At 44.2% G+C, this 25,821-nt stretch overlaps 1 protein-coding gene across 1 annotated transcript in view; it reads right to left on the bottom strand.

The window, feature by feature from the left end:
• Positions 1-25,821, bottom strand: part of LOC135203037 (LMBR1 domain-containing protein 2 homolog) — a 73,496-nt gene that overhangs the window by 6,819 nt on the left and 40,856 nt on the right. Inside the window, exons 5-10 of the mRNA XM_064232619.1 lie at positions 22,078-22,254; positions 21,416-21,593; positions 20,843-21,024; positions 19,968-20,207; positions 15,884-16,085; positions 1,120-1,216 (exon numbers count right to left, since the gene is read on the bottom strand). Coding sequence (XP_064088689.1) covers positions 1,120-1,216; positions 15,884-16,085; positions 19,968-20,207; positions 20,843-21,024; positions 21,416-21,593; positions 22,078-22,254 — 1,076 coding nt within the window. The remainder of the gene's footprint in view (positions 1-1,119; positions 1,217-15,883; positions 16,086-19,967; positions 20,208-20,842; positions 21,025-21,415; positions 21,594-22,077; positions 22,255-25,821) is intronic.

The raw sequence follows: 25,821 nt of genomic DNA, 5'->3' as shown, positions 1-25,821 counted from the left end.
CTGCAAGATGTGCAGAGTATGAGGATCCACATCTACACTTGATCTCCAATTATATTACACTTTTATTCCCCCCCCCTCCAAGCACATGCACTTGGGAAGGGTGGGCTTAGAAGCTGGCTTAACAGAATCAACAGCAAACGTACACCAATTACTGACTGACACAGAAATTATTTAAAGATCCCACCATGATCTCCCACCCACACAGCAGTTCAAACTACCGAACTACCTTGGTACAAAAGTCTACTGGAACTCAATTCCTAATGTAAAGGACCAATGATTTGTGTACTGTGTAGGAAAGAACACTTTGAGTTCTATGCAGCAAAAAGTGAAACAATTCCTCAAATATACATCAATACTGTACATCTAAAATATATAACAAATATAATCAGGTATAACATGAAATCATAAAAGCAACATAATAAAATAGTAAGCAGATGAACTAACAATTTTCTATGGCAGATAAAGAAAATCATACAAGTAAACATAACCTAACTACATACTCTCCTTAATCCATGACTAAGTGAAAATCAAACATGTATAACCACTGACATGAGACCTCTAGAAATATCCAATACTCAGCACATATGCACTTCGAGAACATTCTTATTTTCCATCATATATTATTTGATTATATAAGGCGTTCCTGGCACCATCATCATGAAACCCTTTCTATAGCAAACATTAGATGCATATAGCCCTAATGAACTTGTGCAAAACAGCTTTGTACCTTGGAAGAAACACAATGTTCCTGGCCTCAAACAAAAGAGAAACAAAACATGTTACACCACACCTACAAGTGTCCCTTACTCGACTAAATACTCTTCAACACGGCAGGGGAGCTGTGCTCTAGCCAGGGATGTTTTACAAGTGTCCCTTATCTCTTGACTAAATACACTTCTACAAAGCAATGTTGCTATGCTCTAGTGAGGGAGGTTTTCAAGTTGTACACCTTTCATTCCATGTCAAACCAAATAATTTTCAACTACTAGCATTGGTCCATATGACTTTCCCCACTCAGAAGGCACAAGGAAATAAAAGTTTTTTTGGCTCCGTTGAGCTGTCAGTTTTGTTAGTGACAAACCATCACTGGCTCAAATTATTTTAGACATTTTAACTAACCTGTACATGCTAGCAGATGATTCTCCTCCACCAAATCTTTCAGTGAAGTCTCTTCTACGAGCAGCATTATCTTCCATTCTCTGGCGGCGACGGGATTCTGCAAGAGATTAGGCAATGAAAGTAACTTCTAGAGAATCTAGCTTTGAAATTTTCCTGCCTTTTTATCTCTTTGCTGATAACCATAACAATTGATTTTGAATATGACATTGTTATGATACAATAAAGTTTCATACATACTTACCTGGCAGATATATACATAGCTATAGACTCCGTCGTTCCCGACAGAATTTCAAATTTCGCGGCACTCGCTACAGGTAGGTCAGGTGATCTACCGCCCTGCTCTGGGTGGCAGGACTAGGAACTATTCCCGTTTTTCTAATCAGATTCTCTCTTCCACCTGTCTCCTGCGGGGAGGCTGGGTGGGTTCTTCAATTGTATATATCTGCCCAGGTAAGGTATTGTAATGAAACTTTATTGTATCATAACAATGTCATTTTCATACCATTCAACTTACCTGTCAGATATATACATAGCTGATTGACACCCTTTGGTGGAGGGCAAGAGACAGCTAACTAACTGACTAGACAGGTAAACAACATATGTTGTAGGTATAAATAAACCTTAGTTCCTACCTTCTTAGATGGAAGACTTCGTGGCTACTGCCCAGGAGTCTGCTTCATCTCAAGAGCCTTAGCGAGATAGTGATCTGTGGCCAAGAGTTCTTGTGGATCTGTCGATGGGGTCTCTTCCACTTACTCGACAGAATCCTAACTGGCGTTTGTCAATGGGAGCACATCCGCTTATATGACAACACGCACTAATTTAAGGAGCACACAACCAATCCCGATCACCCGATCCTAACCGTGTTAGTTCTAAGATTGCCTAGAGTTATCCCCAAACTCTTCGCAAACAACCACAAACTCGAAACTCATACATACAAAAATAACAAAATTTTTGTACCCCTCTAATAGTCAGATGTCACTCGATTTTCAAATGAAGAGAAGTGAAGGCCGCCTGTGCGACTACTGACACTCCCATACACCGAAAACCCGAGAACACATCCGACAAGAGGGTTACGTACATAATTTAAGGATTGGTGCTTTCTCCTTTACCCAGAACCGTCTGTGCTGACACAAACGGACCTAACGAAAAATGACAATTTGTCTAAAATTGCATTTTTCCTAACTATACAAACCTGAGGTCCTTTTACAATAGGAAGGTACTAGCGGCAGCTGGATAGGTCGTAAGCTTTCGAACAAGGGGTTCGGTAGTTAACTGCTTGTCCGACAGGCGCGCGCGCGCGACTGGGAGGTAAACAAATCACTTTTGCTTTTGGCCCAAGCAAAAACTGCAGAGTGAGGGGTGGCATGAGGTGGGGCTATGTGTAAAAGGACCTCAGGTTTGTATAGTTAGGAAAATGCAATTTTAGACAAATTGTCATTTGTTCCGACACGGCATACAAACCTTCGGTCCTTTACAATAGGAAGACTCACTTCTTGGTGGTGGAATCTGAGTCTTTTGTGAACAGACTGGTGTTCGCCCAACCTTGGAAGCCTCCCTGGTCGTAAGAGCGAGGGAGGGATCCAAGCCTCTGTCCGATTGATCGGGTGTGCACCGCAGGATCAATGGTCAGACCTCTGGACCGAGTAGTAACGAGAGAGGCAGGCGTATCTCTTCGTACCAGCAATGTAAGAACTTGTTCCTGTACAGGAGCAAAGTTAAAGTCATGGTTTTGACTCTTGTAGGCATCCACTTCCCCCCCTTGTAGAAGGAAGTGGTGGATATTCTGCTCCCATCCCTCGTGAAAGGGATAGGATGGGGCTCTGTCATATAGCTCACCGGCATCTCGTCCTTATCCAGCAGGGTGATGACCGTATCCCTCTACCGACAGGTAGAGGGGGAGAAAAAGATAGAAAGAGAAGCCAGTCACTTTCTCATCACTATCTATTCATACAGTCACACCAGGACTCGATGCTGTTCAGCCTGCCTAGGGTCTTGGGTTAGCTAGACGACGTGTTGAGCAGCCACCACGGGTCCTAAGGAAACCGATCCAAGGACCTATGGGCAATATCCAAGAGGTATAAGGAAGTTGCCGGTGGTCTGTGTACCATGACCCCTGCCTTCCATACCTGCGCCACGGAGAAGTTCTTACGAAACGCCAACGAGGGGCCAATACTTCTGACTTCGTGAGTTCTCGGACGGGACGTACGGATGTCGTCACTACCATCAGCCTCATACGCCCTCCTGAAGACCTCACGCAGCCAGGACGAAAGAGTGTTCTTGATACTTCTTTCTTGTTGACCCCGTTGCTAACGAAGAGGCTTCGACACTCAGGCCCGAGGTCGGTGGTGAGTTCTCTTCAGATAGCGCCGTAGCGTCCTCCCAGACAAAGCAGCATCTCATCCACATCATTATCTGCATGACGCTCCCGTACTCTCTTCGCCGATGCCAGGTCCAGCAAGACGAGGGTCATTTGAGTTCCCTGGGTTGGCAAGACCTTTGGAAGCTGCTCCTAAGCAGGAGAATCTCGAACGAGTTCGAGATGTCCAATCCCGTCAGTTTCAGGACGAGCGACAAGGCGGCTCTGTATCCTTTGACTGTGGGAACTTAGAGGAAGCTTCCTCGGCGAAGAAAAAAACGGGAAAGGAAATCCGCTACCTGCTGAAGAGTGGCTCTGAGAAGAGATAGGCCCCGTCTACGCAACCAACCACCGAAGACGGCCAACTTCTCCTGGTACACAGCTGCAGAGGACTGACGGACGTTTCCAGCCATCTCTGTTGCTGCGCAACGAAAAAAGCTTCTCGTTCGCAAGAGAAGGTGGATAACAGCCAGCCGTGAAGACGTAGGGACTGGACTGCTCGGTGGTACCGCTCGAGTGTGGCTGGCCGAGAAGGTTGTGCCAATGGGGAATCTCTCTCGGTTCTCTTGCGAGAAGAGCCAGCAGGTCCGGATACCAAATGGCCTGTGGCCATTTGGAAGCCATCAGATCATCCTGAGATTCGGATGACCACGTGCTCGACTGATCACCTTGCGAATCAGGCTGAACTGGGGGAAAAGGCATAGGCGAAGAGGTTGTCCCACGGGTGTTGAAGAGCGTCCTCTGCAGTTGCCCATGGATCCGGCACGGCCGAGAAGAACACCTGGAGCTTCCTGTTGTGCCGGATGGCGAACCGATCCTCGACTGGTCGCCCCCACAGGTCGAAGAGCCTTTCCGCCACGTCCTGGTGTAGAGACCATTCGGTCCTTATCACCTGATCCCCGACCCCCCAACCGGCTGAGCGTGTCTGCTACTACATTCCTTCCCTGGAATGTAGCGTGCCGACAGCTCTATTGAGTGTGCCTCGGCCCACTCGTGCACCTGCCGAGTCAACTGATACAACGGGAGAGGACACTAGGCCCCCCCTATTTGTTGACGCAAGCCACCACCGGTGTTGTCGTACATCAACACCACTGAGTGTCCCATCAAGCGGTCCTGGAACTCTTGGAGAGCGAGGAACGCTGCCTTTAGTTCCAGTACATTGATGTGAAGGTGCTTGTCGTTCTCGTACCACACTCCTGAAGTCCGCAACTCTTCCAGGTGTGCACCCCATCCCTCGGTCGATGCGTCTGAGAGCAGCTGCATGTCCGGGGGGAGAGTGCGCGGAGGCTCTCTAAGGGGTTCCTGTCGTCCAGTCACCTGGCTAGGTCCTGCCTCACCTCCTGTGTCAGTGACCATGGAAGGCGGGGTTGGGGGATCCGTCGCCTGTGACCAACTCTCCTTTGGTCTCCCTGAAGAGACCGCAGGTGAAGACGCCCGTTAGGGACTGGCTTCCCGAGACGACAGGTGTCCGATCACGACTTGCCATTGCTGAGCTCCCTGTTCCTGCGAGACAGGAACTGGTTGGCTGCCTCCCTGAATCTGCTACCGTGTCGATCAGCATAACCAGGTACTTCATCCTTTTGCTTGTGCTCGAGATCGGACTTTTCGAAGTTCAGAACGATCCCCCGATCGCGACAGAACCCCCCACACTCACCGGCCAGCACCAATCGATCCCTGTACCTGTAGTAACTGCGAGCGGTAGCTCGCCAGGACTAACCAATCGCGAGATACCCCATCAGACATATCCCGTGCGAATGGCCCCAAGCAGACAGCAGAGTGAACACTTGCCGTGAACACCTGTGGGGCGGTTGAGAGACCGAAGCAACGTGGCCTGAGCTGGTACACCGTCCCGTCGAGATGAAGCGGAGGTACTTTCCGAAGGACTGATGAATGGGTATTTGTAGATACGCATCCTTCAAGTCCACTGAAAGCATGAAATCGTTCTCCCTGATAGAGTCGAGCACTGAGCGTGCCGTCTCCATCGTGAACCGGGTCTGGCGAACCAACCGGTTCGGGGGAGAGAGATCTATCACTGGGCGCCAGCCTGTCGTAGACTTTTCCACCAGGAAGAGTCGGCTGTAAAGCCCGGTGACTGATCCGTACCGATTTCTCAGTTCTCTTGCTCAGCATGGTCTTGATCTCCTGTCTCAATGCTACGTCCTTCGATGCCCCTGGAACGTACGCCTGCTGTTGGACCGGGGTCCCAATGGCTGGCCAGGCACCCCCCCCACTTCCGGCAGCAGGTGAGGGGGAACGCCGTCCTTCCACTGTGAACGTCGTCTGGTTGGGGCTGATCGAGACCTGACAGGAGAGAGCCGATACCGCTCCGACTCATTCCAGTCCTCGTCGAGGTCGAAACCTCAGGAGGACCGAAGGGATATATAAATACGATGTCCGAAGACACGTAGAAACGCCTCTGTCGCAGTAGAGGAGGTGAAGGAGCTTGTTCGACCGTCCAGAACCGAGAGCCTTCTTGTCCGGAGACGAGAGACTACCTGCTCAACCCAGTCGGCAAGCTCCGATCGCGGCAGACCCACCAGTCGATTTGGATTCCCTTCCTCTCGGGCCCCAAAACGACTCGAGCCGAGACGTGGCTCTGCTGGTGGGAGCGGCGATCCTTCCCCGAGGTCATTGAGCTGACGAATCAGCGCCGTAACCTCGGCAAAGTTCCTCTGGATCTCGAAATTCACAGCATCTTGCAGAGTGGGACCGTTAAGCCCTTCGAACAAGAGCATATTCCGAGAACCTTCCTCCTAAGAAGGGGGAACAGCGACAGCCCTCTCGGTCTTCCCCATCCACTTGCGCATACGTCCTGGCCGGTCCAAGAACCGTGCCTGGTACGTAGGGCGCTGTGGTGGGATCATGAGGGGCGCACCCCTCACGATCACTCCTCAATACCTCGCTCCTCCCGGTGTAACCCGAGGAGGTTGAAGGTACGGGAGAGGCAGACCTGACGCTCCCTCTTTGCTCGCTGGCATAACCAGCAGGCTTTGAGGGCTGCAGGCGATCGTCAACCCGCGGTGGCGATCGAGCTGCATGCCTGGTCGAACCGTCTCGCTGTGGAGAACGGCTGGACTGAGCACAGCGGCCCCGATCTCGAGTGTCAGAAGAGCTGGTGCTGGTTGCCGTACCCGGTCGCTTTCTTGTGAGAGCGACGGTCAGGCGACCTGCAGGCTCCACTGTCGCAGTGAGACCGGTGCTTGTCCTCACGGCACGTCACTCGCTGGTTCCAGCCGTGGCTGGCACCGGCGAACGGGAGGACCTCTTCCCAGCCTCAGCCCATGGTCGGTCGTGGACCGTCACGTCCCCGGGTAGCCAGCTGTTCACGCGAGAGTGAGAGCTGGTCCTGGTGAGAGTCGCATGAGCGGCTGTCACCAGTCTTCCGCCCGTGCCGTGAACCTGACGCTGAGCGGACTCAGAGGTCTGGTTCCTGGCTGCACGGTCGCTGGTAGGCGACCGTACACTCGGTACCTCCCGCGAACGAGAGGCCGAGACGGACCCTGATGCAGTGGCAGAACCACTGACACCAGGCGAGGAAGTACCGGTGTTAGCCGGTACCCCTCTCTGGTCCCCGTAGTCTTCTTCCTTGCGGAAGAAGAGACGGGCCCCGCTCCCGAAGGAGCAGGAGGACCAGCGGAAGGAACCCTCCCGTCCCACCGAGGTGAGACGGGTCCCGAGAAGCTCCCGAGGAAGCTTCTTAGGAGGGAGGAGGCGACCTTCTTCTTCCCTCGGCTGTAAAGCCTTAGAAGTCGAAGGGGAAGAGGCGGCATTGGGCCGACGACGATGAAGAAGATGAAGACGACGACACGACACCTTCCTTCTCTTCTTCGTCAGCTTCCTCAGGACAGACGTAAGATCTGCTATCCGAGGGCGGAGCCGGGGCTGCTGTAGCCGAAGCCACAGGGCCGGACGCACCTGTACAGACAGACCAAGTCTGGGGTAGTACCACCACGAACAGGGACGACATCAGCAGGTATGGGGCATCTCAGGAACAGCAGTCACGGCCAGCACAGCATCGGTAGGGACAGCCAGCGCAGCAACGGCAGGAACAGCCAGCGCAGCAACGGCAGGGACAGCCAGCGCAGCAAACTGCATGGACAGTCAGCCCAGAATCGGCAGGTACGGCAGGCAGCACCGGAAACACAGGAAGTGGAGCAGCAGCCAGCAACATCCTGGTACCGGCGGCAGGTCCAGGGGCGAGCTCTAGGGCAGCGGAAGTGTGGTCGCTGCAGCGCTTGGCAACCACGAGCGGCGGGCGGCACGCCCCCCTCTCGGTACGGCGAACGGCACTTCACAGCGGCTGTAGGCAAGACTGTTACCACGTGAGGCGAGTACACCAGGTGAGGAGGGACGTCGTCACCTGGTTGCGTGGTCACCACTCCATGGGTGACCGCAGTAGGCCCAGACATAGAACCGCAGCCCCTGGATACCAGCACGCCCTGCAATTGGAAGGACGCCCATACCTCACCAAGGTCCACGCTCGTGGCAGTAGCACCTGCGGAAATAATAGTAGTAGCGATTAATGGGGGGGGAAATCCCCTCGTGCGGGGGTTTGATCCTTCCCTGAACGAGTGGAAGACCCCTAATACAATTGTACATCGGGCACCGAGCGCCCTCCCCCGCGCTCGACGGATCGGGCGAGGAGAAGAACGCCGATAACCTCCCCCCCCCCAAGGGGAAGAGCCATCTGTGGGAACTGAGCGTGGGGGGTCTCTCCGTCAACCCCCGCACAGTACCCATGTACCCAACAACAATATAAGAGCCCGAGAGCAATCGTGCCATCGGCACGAATACAAGGCATAAGGATCAATTCCCTGACTGAGCGGAACTTGAACCAAATAATATTGATGCAATCAATAATAAGGAACAAAATGAAAATGCATCTTGCAAAACGATTCACTTCACAATGAATAAGGGCTCGGATCGAGCGCATTTGCGCCCTCGGTACCGAGCGCAAGGGTGAAAGGTTTCATTCCTTACCTTTATGGATCAAGGTTTCTGGAAACCTTGATCCACAAAGAATTGATGCAATCAACAAATATATGAAAATGAAAAGACTACTGCGCTTGCGATTTCACTTCATACAAATAAAAAAGGGAAGGATCAATTCCCGTGAATAGCGAACATTGATCCCAGTCAACAATGCAATCTCAATAAAAAAAAAAATGAAAATGAAAAAGAACTGCACTTGCGATTTCACTTCATTCAAAATAAAAAGGGGGAAGGATCAATCTCCGGGTAAGCTCGGAACCTGATCCAAAATGAGTATTGCTACAATAAAAAATAATATATGAAAATGAAAAAGAATACTGTACTTGCGATTCCACTTTCATACTGAATAAGTTTCCGTGCCGAGCGCATTCGTTCGGCAACGGGCATACAGGTCAAAAAAAATATAAATGAAAAGAGCACTTACTTACGATTTTCATCTACACCATTTTCCAACCCAATATACGCTCGGAGCGAGCGCTCCCGCCCTCGGCACCGAGCATACACAATACGAGGATCATTCTGGGAAAATGAATTCCCACAATTACGCCCTTCAGTCCCGGGGCACCTCGGGTAATCGGAGGGCGTTGTGAAAACCAAGATCCTTTAATTCACAATTGAATTCAATGAAATGATTGTACTTACAATTCAGTTTCACTAGATACATAGAAAAAGAAAAACACAATCATGCGAAAGCAAACGACGATGAAGCGGGCAGAGAGCGATGATACACGTCCACACGCCAGCAGGCCGAAAGCAAAAGTGTTTTGTTTACCTCCCAGTCGCGCGCGCGCGCCTGTCGGACAAGCAGTTAACTACCGAACCCCTTGTTCGAAAGCTTACGACCTATCCAGCTGCCGCTAGTACCTTCCTATTGTAAAAGGACCGAAGGTTTGTATGCCGTGTCGGAACAAACATTTATCATACGTAACTCGCACGTCTTTTAAATAATGGGATGCAAACACAGAGTTGCATCTCCAATAAGTTGTGTCCAAAATGTTCTTTAGTGACATATTTCTTTGGAACGCCACCGAGGTTGCGATTGCTCTAACTTCGTGGGCTCCCACTCTTAAAAGATTAAAAGAATCATCTGGACAATTCTTATGAGCTTCTGTGATAACACTTCTAACAAAGAAGGCTAATGCGTTCTTGGACATTGCTCTCTTGGGGTCTTTCACTGAGCACCAAAGACCTTTATGCGAACCCCCCAACTGCTTCTTCCTGTCCAGATAAAATTTTAGAGCTCTAACTGGGCAAAGGGATCTTTCTGCCTCTCTGCCCACCAAACTAGAAAGTCCTTTCTTCACTTCGAAGCTCCTGGCCAGGGATTCGAAGGGTTTTCATTTTTGGCCAGAAAAAAGGGACTGAAATGAACAAATTGCGGAGTCTCCTTTGAAGCCAACTCTTGATTCAAGGGCGTGCAACTCACTGATTCTTTTTTGCCGTTGCAAGAGACATCAGAAAACAAAACACTTTCTAGTGATATTACGAAACGAAGCAGTGTGAAGTGGTTCGAATTCATCTGATGAAAGAAATTTAAGAACCACATCTAAGTTCCAGCTTGGAACCTTAGGTTCAAGTGATTTAGATGTTTCGAATGAACGAATGAGGTCGTGCAAATCCTTATCATTCGTTAGATCTAATCCTCTGTTTCTAAAGACTGCTGAAAGCATACTCCTGTACCCCTTAATAGTTGGTACCGAGAGAGATGCGACTTTTGTCTAAGAGAAGAAGGGAAATCTGCAATTTCGGTCACAGAGGTACTGGAAGAGGACAGCTTCTTCGACCTACACCAGTTTCTGAAACTTCCCACTTCGATTGGTACACTCGCCCTAGTAAGATGATCTGCGGGCTCTAGCAATTGCGTTTTGCTGCCTGGCGAGAAAACCCTCTCGCTCTGACAAGTCTTTCGATAGTCGAAAGGCAGTCAGAGCAAGAGCGGGTAGATTTTGATGGTACCTCTCGAAGTGGGGTTGTTTGAGCAGATCTATTCTGTTTGGAAGAGATCTGGGGAAGTCCACTGTCCATTCCATCACCTCTGTGAACCAAATTTGAGCTGGCCAATACGGAGCGATCAGAGTCATCTTGGTTCCTTCGGATGCCACGAATTTTCTGACTACTTCCCCCAGTATCTTGAACGGGGGAAAAGCGTAAACGTCTATTCCTGACCAGTCCAGGAGAAAGGCGTCTGTTGCATAAGCCCGGGGATCCTCCACCAGGGCACAAAATGTATCTATCCTTTTGGAGAGGAATGTGGCGAAAAGATCTATTTGAGGCTTCCCCCAAGGAGCCAAAGGCTCTGACAGACTTCTGAGTGGAGTGTCCATTCTGTGGGAAGGACCTGGAATCTCCTGCTCAATCTGTCCGCTCTCACATTCCTCTCCCCTTGAACAAACCTTGTTAGAAGAATTACCTTCCTTTGGTTCGCCCAAATCAGTAGATCCCTTGCCAGCTCGTACAGAGCAAAAGAGTGCGTCCCTCCTTGCTTCTTGACATAAGCCAGAGCTGTCGTATTGTCTGAATTTATCTGCACGACTTTGCCTCTGACTAAGTGTTCGAAGCTCTTTAGCGCCAGGTGAATTGCTAAGAGCTCTTTGCAATTTATGTGCCATGACACCTGTTCTGCCGACCAGGTGCCTGACACTTCTCTGGATCCAATGTTGCACCCCAGCCCGCCTCCGAGGCGTCTGAAAACAATGTCAGGCTTGGGTTCCGTACTTGCAGGGACACTCCTTTGTTTTCCCTTAATGGAACCAACCACCACTTCAAATGATGTTTTATTTCTTCCGAGATTGGAAACGTGTCCGAGAGCTGACCTGTCTTCCAACTCCAACTTCTTCTTAGGAAGAACTGAAGCGGTCGAAGGATGTAAACACTTCCTAGGAGAAAGAACTGTTTTTCGAGCGAGGAAAGGGTTCCCAGAAGGCTCAGCCATTCCCTCGCTGAAGTGCGCTCTTTCCCTAGAAAGTTCGATACTGTGGCACAGCCTTTCTTTAATCTCTCTTGAGATGGAAAAACTCGAAAACCCCGAGAATCCATCTGAATCCCCAGATAAACCACGTTCTGGCTGGGGATCATCTGAGACTTCTCGAGGTTCACGATCAATCCCAATTTGTCAATTCCAGTGTTATTAACAGGTCCTCCCAAACACTGCTTTTGAGACCTGGCTCTGATGAGCCAGTCGTCCAGGTACAGGGAGACATTTATCCCTTTCAAATGTAAGTGCCTTGCTACATTTTTCATCACGTCTGTGAAGACTTGAGGAGCCGTGGACAGGCCGAAACACAGGGCCCTGAACTGATAATTTCTTCCTTCGAACATAAATCGAAGGTACTTCCTCGACGAATGTGGATCGGGATGTGGAAGTATGCGTCCTGAAGGTCTAGGGACACCATCCAATCCCTTGTCGCAGTGCTGCAAGGACTGAGGCAGACGTTTCCATGCTGAACTTCTGTTGTTCGACGAATTTGTTCAGCGCACTTACGTCCAGTACCGGTCTCCATCCCCCCGAGGCTTTTGTTACAAAAACAAGCGATTGTAAAACCCCAGGGAGTTGCAATCCAGCAACAAGTTCTATTGCTCTTTTGTCCCACAATCTGTTCCACCATTTGACGAAGAGTATCCCTCAGAATAGGGTCCCGTATCTGGCGGACAATTCCCTCGGAGATGTTGTCAAGGGAGGAATGTCCTTGAATGGGATGCGATTACCCCTTCTTGATAATCGACATCGTCCAAGTGTTGGCTCCTATGTCTTCCCAGGCTTTCGCAAAATAATGTAGCCTGGCTCCTACGGGTGTCTGGAGGACAGAATTCTTACTTCCCTTTCTTAAAGGGACGGAAGGAAGACCTGCCCCTCTTATCGGTGACTTCCTTCTGGCGATCGGGTCTAGTTGGCAAGACCTCCTCGAAAGGGCTGTTTCTGAGCTGGGGCGAGCCACTTTCTTTTCCTCACTAGCCACAGGCCTATTCTTCCTTGAGGATTGTCTAAGGAGATCCTGGGTGGCCTTTTCCGTCAGAGAATGCGCGATGTCCTTCACCAAACTGCGCAGGGTTTAAAAAGGTGTTGGTTCAGAGAGAGGTGCAAACAATAAGGCGGCTCTCTGCGAAGGAGAGACGGCCTTCGTGAGGAAAGCACTGTGCACCGCCCTTTTCTTTAAAACTCCTGCACCATATAGGGAGCATACCTCAGCCGATCCATCCTGAACAGCCTTATCAATGCAGGCGAGGATGCAATTTAGGGTTTCTGGGTCGAGTTGTTCCTTTTCCTGAGATTTCTTGGCCAGAACCCCAAGGGACCAATCTAAGAAGTTAAAAACTTCTAAAGTGTGAAAAAGTCCCTTGATGAGGTGGTCCGTTTCCGAAAGCCCCCATGTTACCTTCGCTGCATTCAAGGCGTGCCTTCTCGACGAATCCACCAAACTCGAGAAGTCTGATTCAGCTGAAACGGACAGAGATAATCCCATATCCTCTCCCGTTTCGTACCAAATTCCTCTCCTCCCTGTAAGTTTAGCGGGCGGCATACAAAAGACCGTCCTTCCTAACTCCTTCTTCTTCTTGAACCAGGAGTCAAGAGATTGTAGAGCTCTCCTCATAGAAATAGCAGGCTTCATTTTAAGGAAAGAGGAAGACTTGAGTGTTTTCGTGCTCGAAAACTGAGAGCGTGGAGAAGGGGGAGCAGCTGGCGTCAAAGAGTCTCCATATTCCTCCAACAGAAGGGACGAAAGAACTTTATAATTAGAAGATCCTCCTTCATTTCGTCCTCCGAGGCATCTTCTGGGTTGGATAGGCTCGGAAGGAGAAGGGCTCTCTTCTTTCTACTGACTCTTCTCTTACTCTCTTAACGAGTGTCAGGCTCTTCATACGAGGAATGCGCCTGGTGTATAGCAGGAGTATCTCGCCTGGAAGGAGTAACGTGCTTGGAATACTCCTGGCGCTTGGCAGGCGCAGAGCGCCTCGAATACTCCTGGCTTTTAGTAGGCGCATTTTGTTCAGAATACTCCTGGCGCGTGGTAGGAGTATTAAGTTCCGAATACTCCTGGCGCCTGGGAGGAGTATAAGCTTCGGAATACTCCTGGCGCCTGGGAGGAGTAACGTGCTTGGAATACTCCTGGCGCTTGGCAGGCGCAGAGCGCCTCGAATACTCCTGGCTTTTAGTAGGCGCATTTTGTTCAGAATACTCCTGGCGCGTGGTAGGAGTATTAAGTTCCGAATACTCCTGGCGCCTGGGAGGAGTATAAGCTTCGGAATACTCCTGGCGCCTGGGAGGAGTATTAAGTGCAGAGTACTCCTGGCGCCTGTGAGGAGTATAAGCTTCGGAATACTCCTGGCGCCTGGGAGGAGTATTTAGTTCAGAATACTCCTGGCGCCTGGGAGGAGTATCTAGGCCCGACGACTCCTGGCGTCTGGTAGGAGCACGTCGTTCCGAATACTCCTGATCCTTAGCATGCGTCTGATGTTTAGTAGGAGTATTGATTCCGGTAGGCGCTTTCCGTCTCACAAGCGCTCTACTCCTAACAGGATCTTCCTCTTCAGCTAACTCTTGGCGCTTGATTGAAGATCTTGAATGTTGTACTGGCTCGTTGCGCCTACTCGGAGCCTGGCTTTTTTTTCTTCTGGTTTTGGCGCCCTACTCTTGACAGGAGTAGCTTCCTTTCTTACTTCTCTCCTGTCTAGCGCACCGCCCCCCCCAGAGATGGCCGCCTGTGCGACAACTCCCCTGAAGGATGCGTCGCGCCTGGCAGGAGATAGGTATTTAGATCTTTTAATAGGAAGCCTATCATCCTTCTTACGAGTAGGCTCCTTATAACGAGTTCCTACTAACAAGGCTAATTGCTCTTGCATATTCTTCAAAATCTTGGTTGAGGAATCTTCCGAATTAGGAGAGGGAGATCTGGAAGGCGCTCTAGGATCCCTTCCAGACCCAGAGTCTGAATGTATTCTCGCCTTCTTTATTACCGAAGGCGCTCCTCCTTCTGAGAAGCGCTCGGGACTCGAATTGAGCTCATGCTCTTTCATACTCTCTTCAAAGGACGGGAAAGATTCGACTCCTTCCATCCTCTTCTCGGAGAAGGCGAACTAGACGACGAAAAGCACTCTCGAAGGACGCTTTTCCTATAGCGGTCCTTGGCAGTCGATACGATCGATTCTGCCGAAGGGACGCCTGATCGTTGGGGATTCTCCACAACCCCCGTACGGCTTTCGACTTTCCTTCTCCTCCGGGCCAGGGAGCTTGGAAGAGGTCTAGGCCTGGGAGCGTCGCAGAGACGACCAGACGCCCCCTCCACTACACTGGGGACACTAATATCACTACCACATTCACTTTCCTTACCTTCCAATGCTGCGACTTTTTCCTGCATTTTCTGAAGGGAAGCTCTAAGTTCTGCTATTTCCGAAGCAGAACTAGAGGGATTAGCAATTTGTGAACGGGCTGAAACAGAATGGTCATGATCATCATAGGAAGAAGCTACAGAGCTAGATAGTAAATCATGAGAGGGCAGACATTCTGCGGGTTTTATAAGCCGCCTTCCTCTCTCTATCTTTCTCTAACTTCTTCAAGTAAGAAGTTAGATTCTTCCACTCTTGTGCACTCAGTTTCTCACACTCGTTACACGTATTCTCAATCGAACATTCAACCATTCTACACCCCCTACAAATAGTGTGAGGATCTACCGAAGCTTTCGGAATCCTCACCTTACAGCCCTCATTCACACACACTCTGAAACTAACACTAGAATCAGACATATTCACAAATTCCAAAAACCAAGTCCAAAAAACAGTCCACGATAGCGAATGCCAAACAACGATCCAAGTACGTCACCAAATATCAGCGAGAGATGATCAAAAGCTTTGCGAAAAACGAATTCTATCAGGAGGGAGTAACAACATGTTGATACAGCCGGCGACAGAGAGAATCTGATTAGAAAACGGGAATAGTTCCTAGTCCTGCCACCCAGAGCAGGGCGGTAGATCACCTGACCTACCTGTAGCGAGTGCCGCGAAATTTGAAATTCTGTCGGGAACGACGGAGTCTATAGCTATGTATATATCTGACAGGTAAGTTGAATGTATGAAAATCTAATGACCAACTAGTACTTCTAATTAGATTCCAATGTAACTAGACACCTGCAACAACCAAGTTTTACTTTGACAACCTTAATGATATGCTACATGGGATTTTGTCTTTTTTACTGTTAGTACAATAACTGATTCACGACTAATTGTTTAACTGAAAAGGTTCAAGATATAAGAATATGTCACATTTCATTCAAATACTTGGTATGATATAAGTTTCAGTGATTAACCTGCAATCCAGGTAAAGACTGACAGCATTTTGCTCTGTGTTCAGTAATCACACACTTAAATTGATCTCTTACCTCAGCTGATAAGTGTTTTGCCTTCTTCAATCAGATCTCTTACCTCTGCTAATAAGTGTTTTGCCTTCTTCAATCAGATCAGTAGTAAGGTCATCATCACACATAAATTGCTGGAAGCCGAGGGCTGATAAGAGTCTTGAACCAAGACTGTAGTATGTTGCCAAACAAAGAGCCACAATCATCATGGGGAAGTAGATATTGAAACCATCACTGATGATTCTAATAACATCCATGTGTCCCATGATCTGAAATATTGAATGAAAAACTATTGAAGAATCCTTTTAGGGCATTTCTATCTTGTCAATTCACAAAGCTGTAATTAAAAGTGGTCTACTTACTATCTATGGTATAAATTAGGGTACAGTAATACCTCGTACTTCGAACTAAATCCGTTCCAGAAGGCTGTTTGAAGTACGATTTGTTAGAAATATGAAACAAATATCCCAATAAGAAATAAAGGGAATCAGGATAATTCGTTCCAGCCAACCCAAAAAGTCCCCCTTTTAACATTTTTTCTATTATTAATGTGTTTAAAAGTTAAATTAAGAGTGTAAAGTAATGAAACAGAACGATATATGAAGTAAAATTTTCTCAATTTTTTTTTTTGTGTAGATTAACGAACTGTTTGGTAAAAATGGCCCCAGCCGGCTAGGGGAAGGAGAGACAGGAACCCTTTCAGCAAACCAAATTGGTTGCAGTATGCAAAGGTTGATAACATTTTTTTTATTCACACATTAGGTACAAAGATAATCAAAGGAATTGATATTGTGTATGTCTGAGAGAGAGAGAGAGAGAGAGAGAGAGGAGAGAGAGAGAGAGAGAGAGAGAGAGAGAGAGAGAGAGAGAGAGCGAGAGAGGAGAGAGAGAGAGAAGGAGAGAGAGGAGGAGAGAAGGAGAGAGAGAGAGAGAGTAATTAGCGTGTTTACAATCTTGGATCTTAAGTGCATGAAAGAGATTAATTATGCCACAATACATCAACTTACTGTTGGCAAACAGCAGACTTTTAAAACAAGCATGAGGATTTTGCAAACAAATAAGTAATAAGTCAAGAATGGAAGAAAAGGAAAGAGAGATAAGATAACTTTTCACACGGAAGCTGCTTAAACAAACAATCGAAGGCATGCAGAATCTGAAAGGGCACCAGTTTGTTTATTACAGAGCTGAGTTACTTTTACAGTAGTAAAACAATCGTTAAAAGCAATTGTCACTAGATTGGTATTTTACTGTAATAAAATATAACAACATAAAAGTGACATGGGCAGATCGAGTGTAAGTGAAAGAAATGGGCAAATAATCATCTCAGCTGATAAAGAAATAATGGGCGAATAATCATCCCAGATCAGCTGAGAAGTCAATGGGAAGCAGAGCCGATCTTCTCTCTCTCTCTCTCTCTCTTTCTCAGGTCACCAAACACTGACTTGAGAAAGCTTTTTCTTCTTTTTTTACTGTATTGCATTTGTTTTCATTATATTAAATTTATCGTGAAATAACATTTTATTTTTTATATGAATTGGTATTGCTTTTACGTGCATATTATAGTAAATATTTTACTGTCTCTTCTCTCCTCAACAATACCACGATGCATGATAACTTAAAATCATTCATTCATTATTCCTAAAAAATATAAACACTCCCTCCCTCTACCTCTAGTTAGGTGTGTATCACCGCAATGACGAATGATTTTGTTAATCATTTGTACTAACTTAATTGTGAAAAGCTTTGTTCTTTCATTTACTGTTTTGTTAATATTGTTCAACTAGACCATCTCACTCGGCGCACCAAACACTGGCTCAATTAACTTTTTTTTTTTTTTCTGTATTGCATTTGATTGTTTTCATAGTTTGTCATTACGTTAAATTTATTGGAAAATTCCCTTATGTAAATTATTATTGCTTTCACATACATACAGTAATGTTTTAACTCTTTTCTCCTTCTCTCCTCAACATATCAATGCTCCCTCACTCAGTCTCAAGTCAGCTGAGTGTGACGTCACTGCGGTTACGTACGATTTTATACATCTTTTATGCTAAATGTTACACTGAAAGCTAAATTTTACATTAAATGCTTTATATTTTTATTTATTTTGTCGAATATTGGTAGCATTAACTATATATTGTGAATGAAAAATTAAATTGAATACAGTAATACTTTGGGTTACGAACCGATTAGTATACGAATTTTTTAACTTACGAAGTGACGCCCTCATTCTGGAATACGAATTTCGCTTGGAATACGAATGCGCGAATTTCCATCATGGGAGGCCGCTTGATTTGTTTACATCGGATGAGCGTGGGATCTGCGAACGCATTTTTTTCGGCCAAAACTTAACGCCTGCTTTGTTTACATCGGATGAGCGTGGGATCTGCGAACGCATTTTTTCGGCCAAAACTTAACGAGGGTCACGTGACTTCCTCCTACGCATCCCTTGACCCTTTTTAAACCATAACTCTTTCAATATCTCGCTGGCGGTAAGATTGAACGCATCTGTCCGTGATACGCTCTCAAATTTGCTTAGTGATTTGCGCACGTGTTGTGTTTCCGTGATAGAGCTTATACATTACTATTACCCAAATACTAAAGACAATGGCTCCCAAGATGACGAAGGCAAGCAGCAAGAAGGAAAGCATAAGAAAGAAGGAGATGATTACAGTCGAAATGAAGAAGGAAATTATCCAAATGCATGATAAAGGCGAGTGCGTGAAAGACATTGCAGCATTCTTCAAGCGGTCGCAATCAACGATCTGCACTATTTTGAAGAAAAAGGAAGAAATTAAAGCCAGTAAAGCATCAAAAGGTGTCACAGTATTGACGAAACAACGGCCTTATATTCTCGACGATGTAGAAAATTTGCTCATAGAAAAATATTTTTTCAAAAATTGTGAAAGACAACATAGTGTTGCGTATGCGTAAAAATTAGTGATCGTAGTGAACGGTGCTCTCTAGAGAAAGAACCAGAAAGTCTTTCCAGAAGTGTTACGGAGGGAGATTTCCCCCCCAAGCCCTTAACCCTCTCCTCCTCACCCTTCCCCTCCTCCCGTCTCCGTCAAGCCAGCAGCCACACTCGCCAAAGGTAAAGTTCAGGTTTTACTGTGCATGCATATTAAATCTAGTGTTTATATTTAATTTCATTCTTCAATTTTATAATTTTATGTAATTCCTACACGAATTTTCAACCTTAGTGAACAAAAATAAATGGAAAAATATGAATTGAAATGGTTATTCATGGTCGGGTGGAACGCATTATTTGCTTTTTATAACATTCTTATGGGAAAATCCATTTAGGTTACGAATTTTTTAGGTTACGAAGCAGGTTCTGGAACGGATTAAATTCGTAACCCAAGGTATTACTGTACAGTTTAACTTGTAAGACCCAGTAGGCCGTCGAATACAAGTACAAGTATAAACTAGATAATCAGTTAGTTCGAAGTACGAGCATTTGTTTGACAAACAATACAAAATTTTCTTGAAAATTTTGTTCGAAAAACGGAAAGTTCGACACAAGAAATGTTCGACAAATGAGGTACCACTTATATCTATAAGTAAATTTAGCCTGTATATAGTATACAGAAACCTAAAAGATGAATTATAAAGCAAATACGATACACAATGCATTGAAAAGTTGTGCAGACAAGGAACAATCCCAACATGAATTTCCATTTGTTCATCTACATTCTCTCTAAATTTTCATTGTTAACATGAATTACTACTACTGTATACTAAACTATTACTGTATACTATTCTGTTCCTCGTTGGACAAGTCGGTTACGTGTTTGACTACTGTTCACAGGGTCGGGGTTCGATTTCCCACTCTGCCGACAAGGAAACAGGGGAATTTATTTCTGGTGATAGAAATTCATTTCTCGATGTGGTTCAGATCCTACAATAAGCTGTAGGTCGTCCCATTGCTAAGTAACCAATTGGTTCCTAGCCATGTAAAAATATCTATTCCTTCGGGCCAGCCCTAGGAGAGCTGTTAATAAGCTAAGTGGTCTGGTTAAACTTAGATATACTTAACTGTATATCCTTCCTCAAGCTGCAGAGCACAGCGAATAACCAAATCACAAGCTCACTCATCGGCAACATGAAATAATATTTAATAACAAAATGTGTAAACAAGCACTTCTTACTTGTGTGTAATGGGTTTCTTCTGTATGTTCCTGGATGACATGAGAATCCATGTGGATGAGGGAAAGGAAATTGAGGCACATGGGTGGAGTGAGACGGCACAGCATCATTCCCGAGAAGATCAAGGAATACTCGTCTGTCTGGTGGTATGGTGCTAGGTAATACAGGTTCAACACACGAATCTTGAACAAGGTGGAATATGCACACAGTGCAATGTATGCCATGGACAAAGATGATATGATCTGTAAAGAAAATGAAAAAGGTAAGTAAAAAAAGTCCATTAAGGAAAGAAAACCAAACATTATAGCTTTCAATTGAATTGTTAACAGATATCTTGCACTAACAGCAATTCCAAGTGCAGTCAACCCCCACTATTCATGGACTTACTTATTTGTGGATTTTCTATGGACTGTATATACCTATTAATTGCAGAAAATTCGCCTATTCACTATATTTTTCGCAGAGAAATGCTCACAAATTACTGTATTTTCATATAATTTTCACGACTAAATGAACTTTTTGTGATAAAACTATTAAAATAACCAGGTATAAGCATTGTTAGAGGTTATTTTTGTGTTTTACAAACAAAATAGACAGTTCTAAGCATTTTCTGAGGGGCTTTAAGTATTTGTGGATTTTACCTATTTGCGTGGGGGTACCCATATCCCGTGAATATGGGGGTCCACTGTAGTTCCTATCCTAAAAAAACCTGTACTTAAATACTTATTAGTATATTTAATTTAAGGATAGTACTTCTAAAAAAGTCACATGTAAAATAGAGGCATGGAGAAAATTAATCATACCATGGTAGTTAAGTACAGAAATCCCCTACGTTGACAAGAAAAATTTAAATCATTTCCTAAATAACCAAACCTACCTCTATAGTGAAGTAGTCATAATTTGCCTTTGCAAGATTGACAAACACTGCAAAGAGAGACAAGGTGGGAGATGTGCTGAAAAATGTGAGTTCCGACCACACAACCACTACCGAAACAAGGGCGCTTATGACAGCGAGGGCCCTTAACAGATATCCACGGACTCTGCATCGCCACAGCCACTCTGAAATAAATACAGTAGTTAAGTTTGATATAGATTTCCACTTGTATGACCTAGACCTTACACAGTGTACTGTAATAATTATTCATGGTCATTTGCAGCATCTGTTCTGCCTTTCATTCCTTTTACTGCATTTCAGCTCATGTTCTCTTAATTCCATCTTTCTTTCCACCCTAGCCTAACGACTGTTTCAACATTATTCTTGGCACTGAATGACCTTACTGGTCCCAGCACTTAGCCTTTAGCCTAAATTTTATATTAAAATTCCTATATATCCTTGATAAAAGTTCTGACAAATCAGCTTTACAAAATAAATACTGTCTATATGCACGCACTGAAATACATATTTAAAAACATATATTCTCCTCTCTGGTCATGACAACACTATACTCACCAATGGTTGGGGTGTAGATGTACGACATTATATAGTGTCTATGAGGGGGTGTTGATGGTTTGAAGGATTTTTCGTGTGAAACTGAGTTTCGGTGAGTGTCTTCAAGGTCTACAATTTTGCTGACTAACAATCCCCACTGGGTTTCAACACGACGGTGGTTCTGCAGAGCCTTGATAAGCTGTGAAAAGTCATAAAAAGTTTCCTGTTATTTCAGTGAGGATGTTTAGTTAACTAAAAGAGAAAAAAATTCAAATTAAGTTGCAATAAACAGACTAAATCATATTACACTATACATTTAAAGATAGTCACTGATTTATGACCACGATACATTCCTTATGACTTTGTGAGCTGTACATATTGCAAAATTGAATTTCTCTTGTATATTATATTTGCAAACCTAATTATCATACACTGGATAAGAAAATGAAATGAGTGAAAGTGAAAAACAGTAAAATTTAATTTAAAAAAAAACGGAACTAAAGAAATAAATAGGTGTTGAAGGGTATCCTCATGCAAGGCAACTTGAAACACAAAGCTAGGGAGCTATAGTATAAATACCGTGGTATGGCCCTAGGTTTTACACCACTGTTCATATAGCCATACACAGCATGCATTCTGTTCTCCAAGGTACCCAAAAACACAACACTTCAAAACCATCTAACCTGTTTGTGTAGCCTGACAAGAGCTTTTTCTGATGGCACATCAGCATGGGGTGAATCTGGGGCCAGGTGGCGACGAGCTTTGTCCAGTAATTCTGTTGGAACTTTACTCTCGATGATGTCCATGTGTGTACGTAATGGATGGCCCAGGCCAATACTGCCTCCAAGTGCTTGCATACTCTACAGAAAAGAAACTGCTCTAATAATGAAGAATAAAAAATAGAATTAAAGCCAACGGATACACTCTGGGACATATAAGGTCATTCAATGCTGGAAGGGAAACTGACAATAATAGGGTTTTAAAGGTGTAACAGAGGGAAAACTTTGCTGTTGCACTATGAAACAATTGTTAGGAGAGGATGGAGAGTAAGATGGAAAGAAGAAAATATGAAGAGGTGCTATCGTGCCTAAGAGTCTGTTCCCTCAGCCAACCAGAGAGTGAACACGAATCCACAACTATGAAACAACACAGCAGTTGAACAAGTAACTAATGGAAGGCCCAACAGATGTTGTACCTCAGGGCATATGGGAATGGGAAAGAGGAGTGGGAAGCAGGTATTTTTCTTGAGCATGGAGTAAGCTTGTCATATTCTAATATATCGTTAACCCTTAATGGATGGATTGATTCTCAGGAGTATTAATAAGAGGTTTGGGGTGGTGGATGGATTGATCCTGTACATAAACAATACTAAGCGCCATCGACTTGGGAAGAATCAGGCGGGAAAGAGGTGCCAATACTTCAATAGCCTATAGCCACTAATGGCAACTTTTACACTGACTAAGACCACGAATCGGGCATCTCAGGGATTCAGTTCTGCTTGTAACTTCAAGGAGGAATGTATTACGTCTCTGTCTCACATGACATAATTTTGTAAATTTGCTCGTAAATGTAACAAGGGGTTGCTGTTGTTTTTTGTTCTTGTCTTTTACAATAGTATGTTGGTTGTAAATGTAATTTTACAAAGAAAAGTGCAAAGAAATATTAAATAAACCATGTAAAAGTAATAAAAATGACTGAATCTTCGTTCTCGGTAAATTTACATAAATATTTTTCAACAAATATGCTAAGAATTTGTAACTGATTTTATTTCTTATCTGGTTTGATATTGTGTGAGCAAAAATTAAAATTTTACAAAATAATTTTTTAGAAAAAACATATGTTAGTAAAATTTACAATTATCTTGTAAAAGATGTCCCACAAGAGGTTGTAAATAGTAATTTTCAACTTCTCATGGAAGGTAAGGAAAATTTTTTTAGAATTTTTTTTTCTTTCACCATGTACAGTATCCATTACTGGGTTTTACCCTCCGTAGGGTTTATAGCACCATTGTATGGTTATCGGTGACCAAGTGCGAAGTCCGCCTCATAAAATACAAATATGACAAATATGCATCTTCCTTGGCTCTTTTTAAATGTTATCCTTTACTTTGCTGTATCCAATAATACTGTATGTAGTCTTATATTTCTATTTAATCATAAAATAAATAAGCAAACCGATCATGTTTTGGTTTGGAAAAATCAGATGAGGTCGGAGGTAATATTATTTCACTGTATTTAACTCAATTCAAAGAAATTTCCTTGCTTCGATTTAGCGTAAATAGATCTCTAGAAACTCTATTCATATGGGACAAGGTTAATTTTTGTTATATGAAGTGTTTTTAAATTGAAAATTGACTTAAATACGTGAACTAGACTTAGTTATTTTTTTGTTAATAGATGGCAGTGTTGTCTGGTTATTGGTACTTTGCCCAAGCACTGAGAAAATCATAAAATGCAAGCATAACAAATATGCATCTCTTCCTTAGCTCTTTTAAAAAGTTATGCTTTACTTCACTGTATCCAATAATACTATAAGTAGTCTTATATTACTACGTACTATAATATAAAATACAAACAAGGGTATCTATGTTTTGGTTTGGAAAAATCAGCTGAGGGCAGAGGGAAAGTTATTTTGCCCTATTTAACTCAATTCTGAGCGATTTTCTTGTTTCTATTTAGCGTAAATAGATATCTAGAAACTATTTATATTATGACAAGGTTATTTTCAGACATAAGAAGTGCTTTCAAGTTGAAATATGACCTAAATATGTATACTTGTCATAAACTCGCTTGTTATTTTTACTGTTAATAGATGGGTGTCAGGAGCATGTTTTTTCTGTGTAAAAAAAAACACTTATTCTGTTCACTATTTTCATCCTATTTCATAATAATACGAGATTTATGTATTTGTCTTTTATCGGCGTGAAAACAACAGTAAAATGTGGTCTTTCATGGTCAGTATTTTTTTATTAAATACTTTTTTCTCCACTATTATTTGCAGTAGAGTTGCATCCATGCACGATAATTTATAGTCATTAGCAGTGTGAACTTTTTATTTTTTTAACTTCATTGCTTCCTTGCCAATATTTTCTCCATACCAAATAAAGGTATAATGTAAAAATATATAAGTCCTGTTCTACTTAATTAACGTCATTTGTGACATAACTACTGTAATTTTTTATTGTCGTATGATGGCTGAAATGCAAGCAAAACATTGTTAATACCTGCTTCAGTTTGGTTGTTGTAGCAAAACAATAGTTTTTGTTCAGTGGTTTGTGGCTGTAGCATTAAGCAACGATTATAATGTTACTAACATGTTAGCAGTATGAAAAAGGTGACTTTTCTCTCTCTCTCTCATACTAGGACATGATTTACCAGTAAGTTCACTGAACCTGACATTAACAATTTGTAGAACTACCATGCAGACCATATTAGTAAATGATTAAGCAAATGAAATTCCACATTTTCATCAAATTTACTACATATTGGGGCACAATATCTGGCCGTAACACTGTCTAAGGCATCGTTAACAAGTCTAGGGCACTGTACGGTGGATTGCGGTGCCCGTAGACTTTTGAATTTTGGTTAGTGATGATTTTCGCTTAGCATCAGGACCCCGGGAACGGAACCCCTGTCGTTAACAGAGGGTTGCCTGTATATTTGCATATCTTCCTCTTTCATTGATTTTTTTTTTTTTTTTGGAAACTGGCCGACCTCAAAGTTTACCTGGCCTGAGGAGCTGCAAATCGATATATTTCCCTGTCCATTAAGGGTTAAGAAAGTTGTTGTAAAGTTTTTGTTGTTAACAACATTATGTTTGAGGGTAAAACGTGCAGTTAAGGAAATATGTGAAATAAACATGAGAATAAAAGTGCTTAGGAAGTCATTATCCATGAATTAGTATTTCCTATTGATTCTCATATCTTATCAACAACCATGATTGTCTACAAAATTGATACAAAACATTTCAGCAACAGTGTTTACGGTGGTTCTATAATCTGCAAGCCACCTCTTATAAAAAAAATTAACATTTATAGCAGCATTTTAAAAAAAATTTCAGTTCACTTACGTCACTGAGGTAGCAACCACAAACTGCTGCTAGTGCATCCTCTATATGTAAACATTCATAGATCTGTTATATTTAGTTATATTGTGTGACTGGGCCAACATCCCATTGTGAAGGTGGGTTATACGGATGATGACAACCGAATGGCAGTTTTCAAACGCTACAAATTATGGCTATACGTAATTTTTTGAAACACTAACACAATATGAAAGATTCACATACTTTCACATATGCAACAAATTCATATTTGGTAAGAAGACAGAAAGAAAGAAGCAAGAGAAAGAATATTGATAATAGTACAGAGATAAAGAAAAAAAATTGATAGGTGAGAGAAAGTTTCTGGGTAAGTGGTATCTTAATAG

The sequence above is a fragment of the Macrobrachium nipponense genome, chromosome 33 (genome assembly GCF_015104395.2).
Source record: "Macrobrachium nipponense isolate FS-2020 chromosome 33, ASM1510439v2, whole genome shotgun sequence".
In the NCBI taxonomy this organism is placed as follows: domain Eukaryota; kingdom Metazoa; phylum Arthropoda; class Malacostraca; order Decapoda; family Palaemonidae; genus Macrobrachium; species Macrobrachium nipponense.
This window is presented reverse-complemented; position numbering and strand designations above follow the sequence as displayed.